This window comes from Scomber japonicus, chromosome 14, assembly GCF_027409825.1.
Source record: "Scomber japonicus isolate fScoJap1 chromosome 14, fScoJap1.pri, whole genome shotgun sequence".
NCBI classification, from domain to species: Eukaryota; Metazoa; Chordata; class Actinopteri; order Scombriformes; family Scombridae; genus Scomber; species Scomber japonicus.
This window is the reverse complement of record NC_070591.1, coordinates 4,709,464-4,718,379: the sequence shown is the minus strand read 5'-3', so window position 1 is coordinate 4,718,379 and position 8,916 is coordinate 4,709,464. Positions and strand designations below refer to the sequence as shown.

The following is an 8,916-nucleotide window of genomic DNA, read 5'->3' as shown; positions in this document are numbered from 1 at the left end:
GAAGGAAAGGAGGGAGGGAGGGAGAAAGAAGGAAGGAAGGAAAGAAGGAAAGGAGGGAGGAAACTATCTCTATGTCTGTTTCGATAATGCAATCAAGTAAAAAGCTGTCGATATATTAGAATCACTTTCAACCCGTATTCCACTTTTTAATCCAAGTAGAGTTATTTCTACTTATTGAAATGAGTACAGTCGCTCCGACTGTTTATATGAACAGACAAACATCACACTATAGTTTAGCTTGACTTATTTTAGCTTGACTTATGATTGGTGTAAAAGAATGAACGCTGAATGAGTCACTGTCATCACAGAGTTTGAAGTGTTGAGTATTTAACTGGTTTTATCATCATCATCATCATCATCATCATCATCATCATCAGGGTTTAATTTAGGGTCAGCTCGCTCCTTCAGTCATAAAGGCGGGATGAAATGTGAGATTGAATGTTTTCGGTTTGCTGTTAACAAAGAAAAAAAAACAAACAACGAAACAAAACAAAAAAAGTTGTGCAGTAGAAGTCAGTCTTTTGGAAAACTCAACAACAGAGTGACAGCTGACAGAGTCCTTTCATCTCCTCCGAGCCCTGACAGAGGAGGAAGAGGAGGAGGAGGAAGAGGAGGAAGAGTTTCAGCACCTGAGCATCATGAGGGGCCCGATGTCGTTTCTTCTTGTGGTTTTTTGGTGGGATCCAGGACGGTCCCTTCGTACACGACTTTGTTCTTGATGCCGTCCTGGATTATTCTCTGTTGTACACGAAGCTTAGCGTTGCTCATCCTGCAGTATAACCTGGAGGGAGACGTGCGGAGGTTAGGGTGACTGGAAACGGCAGAAATTCAACTTTTCTCACACACGCGCACACACACACACACACACGATGCTTGGATAACAATGTGTCCCTCCTTATATGTCAAATCAACTTCTTTATTCTACTGAGGGGTGAACAGCTGACAGGTGCAATTCATTTGATTTGGCAAAGTAACTTAAACACTGCAAAAACTAAAATCTAACTAAGATTAAATATGTTAAATCAAAATATGCTTGTTCTTTGTCTGCCAAGATATTTCTTTTTACCAGGCCGTTTCACTTGCTTTAATAATCTTAATAAAAAGGTTTTATAACTTGTTATTAAGTTCTATCTTAAAGGCTTTTCATTGTTATTTTCTTCATCATTTTGGGCTTTGTACAGGAAAAAAGTGTTGCATCAATATTCTTAGGGACAAATATGCTCCTGTTAAAACCAATTAAACTACACATTTTTTTCTATCCCCCTTGTCTTTCATGCATCCGTGTTCTGGGCTGTCATTTTGTAGCCCTGGCTTCAAAATGGTAGTGTTTGTTTTTTCTCGCCACCAGATGGCGCCATTTAGCGGTGTTTTTGCCTATGGGAGAATACAATGCATCCAAAATTACCTGGATGTGTTGGTATGGTATGAGAGTGGTGTGTATGTGTGAAATGAAAAGTGTGTGTGTGTGTGTGTGTGTGTGTGTGTGTGTGTGTGTGTGTAGATACAAAAGGAGAATTTGAATTATCTTGCAGGTCTGCATTTATAACGTTGTGTCTAATTTCTCTCTCTCACACACACTTCCAGTCACGCATCCTCACACACACACACACACACACACACACACACACACACACACACACACGTCATAGTGAGTTATTGAGCTAACTGGCATTTAAAGGGTTAAAATCTCTAAAATTAATGAATATTTTATAATTATAATTATCATCAGGACAGAAAAATAATTAATTGAAATAAATAAAATATCATTAATTTTAATATTTGTGTCCCTAATGAGTCATGTGTAACCCTTTCCATAAATAAGTCACAATGGTTAAGTAATAATCAGACTAGCTGATATGACAAAATGTTGGTTGTGGTCAAAACAAAAAAGAAAAAAGAAGGTGAAGATAAAACCAACATAACGACCTACCAGGATCCAAGTGTGGTGAGCATGAAACCTGCAAATCCCACATCAAAAGACCTCTTCACCCGACCTGCACACAAGAGCAAAGACTGCTGCTGAGAGTTCAAACATGAGTCATGATTCGTTCCAGAGTTCAAATAAACTTTTCTTCTGCCAAGTTAAACATCCACTGCCTCTTCCACCCCTCGGACATCTCAAGAGAAGAACATGAAGCTTCCTACTTCCTCCTGCGTATCATTCACCATCTCTCTCTCTCTCTCTCTCTCTTTCTCTCTCCTCATTGCTGCATTGCTTCAGTCTATTAAATAAAACCATAAAATGCTCCGAGGTTTAAAAACTGATATATCTCAACAGTTTGTCCAAAAGTCATCATATAGAAGAATGTGTTGTTATGTCTTATTAGGTGTGAAAATAAAATAATGGATTTTTAAAAAAGGACATTTACTCAAAATATCTAAAATAGTAAGCTCTTTGAAAGTAGCAAAGTAAGCAGTATTTTATAAAATAAAAATCCGATTATATACCCAGGAAAATAAATGCAAACTACTATGTGGAATACATATAACCCACTTTTACAATGCAACACTGTGGTTTCTAAACTAATTCTACATATTTTTTAGGAAATGTTCTGCTCAATATTGACAAAATGCTTGTAAAATTTAAATGTAGAAATACTCCAAAGAGTTTTCTGGTGTTTTAAAATGAAGTACGGTAATTATCAGTATAAGTCCACTTAAATACACTGTAGGTGATAAAATATTCAATATTCATCATTCTTTTGAGGTTACACCATTTTACATTTTCAGTAGCATTCAGTCTTACTTTTGGTAAATGGTGCAAATGTCATTTAAAATGATATAAAACCAACTAAAATACTAAATGTACATTTTAACAAACCTGATGCTGCTTTTAAGACTTTCTTATAAAGATATTTTTGAATTGCCCATCACTTATTTATCGGGCTAAACTTTTATTCTCTTGTCTTGTTTTCTTCTCTTCCTCCTTCTATTATTATTATTATTATTATTATTATTATTATTATTATTACTACTACTACTACTACTACTACTACTACTACTACTACTACTACTACTACTACTACTGTATTTATTTATTTTTAATATTTCCCTTCATGATTCACAATTATGCAAAACTTGATGATTAGTTATCACTAATGCAAACAAAACACTTGAAACATGATTATATTTGAGCTGTGAACCCAGTATGGATGTTCTCAATATAGTATATGTATGTATGTATGTATGTATGTATGTATGTATGTATGTATGTATGTATGTATGTATGTATAAAAATAAATGAAAAAAACTGTTCAGGCTAGACTTCAGACTCACTGGTGGCCAGAAAGTGCAGCAGTCCAGCTGCTACTGAGCCTCCAGCTCCGTGCAGGACGGCCTCTCTGGAGCAAGGAGTTTTCTGGACATCTAGAATCCCCAGCAGCCGAAAACCCTGAAACCAAAACAGACGGAGAGTGAGGAGGACAAAGAGACAGAAACAGAGCTGAGACATAAATTCATACTTCTACTTCATGGAAGTTGAATCTGTTATTTTTTAATACTGGTATTATCTCATAATCATGTGCAACTATTTATTCCAATCATTTTATCTTAGCTCTTTTAATTATATATTTATGTATCTGTTGTACTCATATTTAAGCACTTTTTGCACCAAGATGTCAGTGACCACTACGTGTATGATAATCACCATCCCAGTACTCATCCAAATACCCTTAAAGTAATAGAGTGCTTCATTTAATACCCATCAGGTGAATAGAGGGATTAAATTACATACAATGCCACCGCTTCTCCACATCTAAATGATTTGAAAGTCTTCAAACTATTAATATTTTACATTTTGCCTGTGAGCAAGTCCATACAAATAGTCATATTTTCTAACTCTGGGTACAAAAAGGATTGATTGCAGGTATTGTTTGAGGGGAAATGTTTACATAGTGTTTGGTATCGATTTACTTCAGTCGATACCTTAAAAGATATGAGTACCTATACCCATCCCTAGTGACAACCAGCATTAATAAAGTCTATTAGGTACTGATCAGCTGTATATTGAAGACATTAGTGTGTGTGTGTGTGTGTGTGTGTGTGTGTCTTCCATTTACATAAGGTAAATCATGCTCAGAAAGACTCACCTCTCCTAATGTATCTTCTAAATGTGAGCAAGTCACCAATTAGCACGGTCACCAATTAAACCGAAACACCCAGACACGGAAACAGATGTAGCGTGTAAAAACATTCATTTACAACCGGCTGTTTTCTGTGCTCGCCTTTTCTATGAATTAGCTTTTAATCTGACAGTCGACACAATGCACCATAACACCACTTCATCCAGAATAACATTTAAACACGTTATGAGTCAAACGGACGCGTTTGCTGCTCTTGACCTTCTGAAAACTGGAGGTTTCGTGTCTCCTAGCAACGACGGTTACCTTCCGGCTCTTACCTTGTCGCTCTCCTCTTCTTCGCCTGACATTTTAGCACCGTTTGTCTCCTTAATGCGAAGTTTAACCACGAGTGATTTAACCTTACACAAACGATAACGTAACAAGCATTTTCGTAATCACATTGGGTTCTGCGCATGCGCTGTGTGTGAGTGCCGTACAGGTCCCACTGCTATTACTGTCCGACGCGAGTGAAGGAACACGGCGTTTGCTGATGTATAGTTCCGGCGTTGTACCGTATTTGGTAACCGTCTGATTCTGTGACCTGCAGTGTTAAGAAAAATGCTCAAATCATGAATTTCAGTAAAAGCATCAATACCACAATGCAAGATATTTCATTACAAGTAAAAATTCTGCATTTAAAATCATACTTGAGTAAAAATTATAGAAGTATAAGCTATATATAGCTAAATATACTTAAAGTAGGGTGGATTAGGGTAATATGGGACACTTTTTGCTATTCTGACTTGTTTACCTTATTTACATATGAATCCAATATATTATATCAACACAAAATGTGAAGTTTCACCAAATACAATGTAACACGGGTTGCAAAGTCTCTCTCTCTCACACTCTCTCTCTCACACTCTCTCTCATACACACACACACACACACACACACACACACACACACACACACACTTAATGTCTTTTAATTGACATCTTACAAAAATAAAACAACCCCACATTTATGTCTTTTTTGTTCCTGTGAGTCAAATTGTCACTCTGGGATTTTATATTATAATCCACACAATTAATGTGGACTAGAATAGAAGCAATTAATTAAATTGTACTTCAAGGTTGAGGGCTGCTTGTCTGTCCCAGACCGGCATCATCATACTGTGTCATCTTAACCCTTTGATAACCTTCCTTCTCTAAATGACATGGGATCAAAGTCTAAAATAAACCATGTCAGGAGGAAGTCAGTGTGTCACAGTGATCCCATGCTGATAAAAAACAGGATTATTTCACCGGTAGCAGCAGATTACTACCTGACAGTCGCTCATCCTGTGGACATCTGTGGGCAAGATTTCCTCAACTAGCTCTTCTGAGAAATACAAAAACAGGCTGATCATTAAAAAGTTCCTTTAAATGTAATGATTGCATATAATATATAAAAATACATACAAATTGGAGCAATAGATACAACTGCTTAAGATAGAGTCAATACTATTTTATTTCATTATGTGGTATATTTATAAAAGTGTTATAGATTCTTATTTAATGTCTCACATAGGGTAATGGACATTTTTCTTCTTTTCTGTTGACATTATGCACATTTTGGTACTATCAGTATAAAAGACATTTTGTATTTTAACTCTCAATTAAAAAAAGCTGTCTGGGTGAAAACCAGGAATCCTACATTTTATACCATATAAGAAAAGATATCTGTAACAACCAGAAGTAGTGTTTCTTTAAAATTAGATAGCTTCTCTGTAATACAAGAGAGGACTCACATACAATTTGGACCAGCGTCTCAGAAGACAAAATTCGCTCAGGAGAAATGGGCATCGAAAAGCAACGGGACACAAAACACAAGACAAACTGTTATGATTAAAAGGTAAGTAAAACAATTTATTTAATTTCATTAATTCTTTCTATTCGACTCTAATTAGTTCTTTTTTCCCTCTTTCTCTTTCTTATATTTTCTCAAAATAACAACATTTACCAGACATAACAATAACACTAACACATATATAGAAATAAATAAATAAATAAATACAAAAATAAATAAGCTTATTATGTTTTCCTTTCTCTCTCTCTTCTTCCCTTTTCAATCATTAAGACATTAAAAATCGATACCACAATTACAAACAGGTTATATACATTTAGCTTAAGATACAATATGATAATTATAGTACAACTAATACACTTTAACATTGACTTATACACAAATAATTTGTATATTGAGATCAATTTGTAACAAATTGATCTCAATATACACACAACTCAAAATAGCCACTAATCAGTCACAACTGCTAATGTTAGCGTTGTTAGCACCAACGGCTATAAACGGCTACCAATGCTAGCGGTTGCTAATGGCCACTAACGCTAGCATCGTTAGCACCCACGGCTATTAACAGCCACCAACGGTTGTCACTATTAGCAGTGGCTAACCGCTGCTAATCGTTGCTAGCGCTAACGTTTTTTTTCTTTTTTTCTTCTTCTTCTGCTTTTCAGTGAATATTGCTATATTTAAAACAAATTGGTTTAACTCACCGGGATTTTACTACGGCAGAAAGAGCAGCAGAAGTGTGACTGCTCCAGGTTTAGCTCTTCTTTCAGTCAATTTCAGTTCAAAACAATCTGGGTTTGGCTCAACTGCCTGGTTGTCTGGATCAGCTGCTGCTGCTTTGACACTTGGGTGACACAGGCTTTTATAGCCTCTGGTACAGCAGTTAATAACGGTTATTTATCTGAATACATTTAAAATTATTATTTTTTTATTTTTTTTATTAATTAATCTTATTATTAAAATCAAACCCACATGAATTCAATTTTTTCTAATCAATTTCTAAGAAATCCAATTTATTTTATTTCACTGTCTTGGTAACCAGGGGTTACATATCTGTCAAAGGAAGTGAAGCCTCTGATTTATTCTAATTACAGACAATCTAATATAAACATCTGTATTACTCAATAAATATAATCTATCCTCCTGCATTGTAGCTATATCAGCAATTCTCAGTGGTTTCCCCCTCTACACATCTACAGATAAATACACTAATTTAAAAAAAAAATCTACATATAAACCTTACTGTATAAACATATAATTAAATAGGTTGCACATAATGTAAACTACTGCTTAAAATACACACAAGTACTGCGATCTTTTAGTAAAAGTTGCAGCAAGACAATGATAAATTGAAAAACTCCATTACATTAAAGGTTGAATATGGAGAATGAGCGAAACACCGCCATCTAGTGTCCCGAGATCGTAATCGCAACTACCAAAAATAATTCCAGCAGTCGGGTCAGTCAATCAGGCTGTGCCATGTCTTCAAAGGAAAGGTGCTAATTCTGCAAATTGTCCCCATTTAAGATAAAATAAAATAATATAATCCTTAATTAGTCCAAGAGTACAAGTCACAGCAGTAAAGTACATATTAAAAACAGAGAGAGCATCAAATAAAAGTAAAGAACAATAAATAATAAGTAAGTAAAACAAGTAATATGAACAGCAGAGGATAACAATAAAAAAAATGATAAGTATTCTTTTTAACATATAATTATAATATGAATACTGAAGTATTAATATGTACATGTAAGTGATATTTTTATATTTATATTTTTCTTTTATTTTCTGCTCTGTAGCACTTTGAGATTGTTGAAATGTAAAGTGCAATACAAATTAAATTTATTATTATTATTATTATTATGTTTTATGTATAAAATACTCATCTGATAAAAAATAAATGCAATGTAGTAAAGATTATATAATACTATAATTTAATGTTTAATAATACTTCCCTCTGAAATGTAGAAGAATAAGAAGTGCAAGTTCCTTTAAATTAAATTTCAGTAGGCTGCAGTACTTAGTTACATTGTGCCATTAAATATCACTAATACTAAAAACTAATATTGAACATTTAATACAAAAAGAGTGAAATAAACAAAGAACTAGATGCCAATAAATAAATATATTAATCTTCTCGAGCTATATGCTGAACTTCCATCTGCTCCTTTTCAACATTATATTATTCTGGGTTGCATACCGGAAACTTGTGTGTGTGTGTGTGTGTGTGTGTGTGTGTGTGTGTGTGTGTGTGTTTGGATGTTAAAGTGTCATGGAAACAGGTGAGCAGGGTCGAAGCAGCGTGACATCCAACGTGAGTGAGTTTCATCCTGGATACCAAACTCCTCTGTGCTGCATAAATACTGAGCAGGACGGTCGGCCTCAGCACACCGGCTGAGATTCACTAGAAGGTAAGTCAGTGATTAAAAAGGAGATTTATTGATTCATTGACTGATTTCATCTAAAAAAAACCTTAATAATATCAAACTCCAGTATCATAAATAGATGTTAATGAATATAAATGTGTGTTTTTCCTCTTTACAAAATGTTACTACAGTTATAAAGTTAATTATTGGCTCAAATTCTTTCATAACTCATCATTAGAGTATCTTTCCTAATTAATTCAAACTGAAAAGTCAACACAAGTACAGGATATAAACCAAAAAACAATAACAAACAATAATCATGTTATTTTTACTCATGGTTGTTACTGTTATAATTACAATATATATTATTATTAGTTTTTAAGACAGTTTTGTGGATAGTAGCACTATAGTCAATTTTTATGAAGAGTTTCATACTCAAAAACCATTTGTTCAGCTGAGTTCTGCCTACTACACACGGGTAAAATGTTTTTTTTTTAAGAGAGAAAGATATAAATAAAACTCATAAATCTTTGATGAAAAAAATGTTGAAAAAAAATGAAAGAAAATGTGTTTTCAGGGCCTTTAAATTCCCAAATGAGCAATAAAAAGGATCTTTGATTAATTCAAATTGAAAAGTC

General features: G+C 34.3%; 1 protein-coding gene across 1 annotated transcript; it reads right to left on the bottom strand.

Moving 5' to 3' along the window:
• Window positions 1-400: 400 nt before the first annotated feature.
• Window positions 401-4,531, bottom strand: LOC128373383 (cytochrome c oxidase assembly protein COX20, mitochondrial). Its single transcript, XM_053333688.1, has 4 exons — window positions 4,400-4,531; window positions 3,277-3,391; window positions 1,931-1,994; window positions 401-781 (listed from the first exon to the last, which is right to left on the bottom strand). The coding sequence occupies exons 1-4, from the start codon at window positions 4,427-4,429 to the stop codon at window positions 637-639; spliced, it is 354 nt and encodes a 117-aa protein (XP_053189663.1). The 5' UTR covers window positions 4,430-4,531; the 3' UTR covers window positions 401-636.
• Window positions 4,532-8,916: the final 4,385 nt, after the last annotated feature.

What these genes read in the sequence shown, in the direction of transcription:
- LOC128373383 (XM_053333688.1), bottom strand. Translation starts at nt 4,429, where the DNA reads ATGTCAGGCGAAGAAGAGGAGAGCGACAAG. An exon ending in GCTGCACTTTCTGGCCACCA is followed by an intron (nt 1,995 to 3,276) that starts GTGAGTCTGAAG and finishes TCTTGTGTGCAG; the next exon opens with GTCGGGTGAAGAGGTCTTTT. An exon ending in CTCACCACACTTGGATCCTG is followed by an intron (nt 782 to 1,930) that starts GTAGGTCGTTAT and finishes GTCTCCCTCCAG; the next exon opens with GTTATACTGCAGGATGAGCA.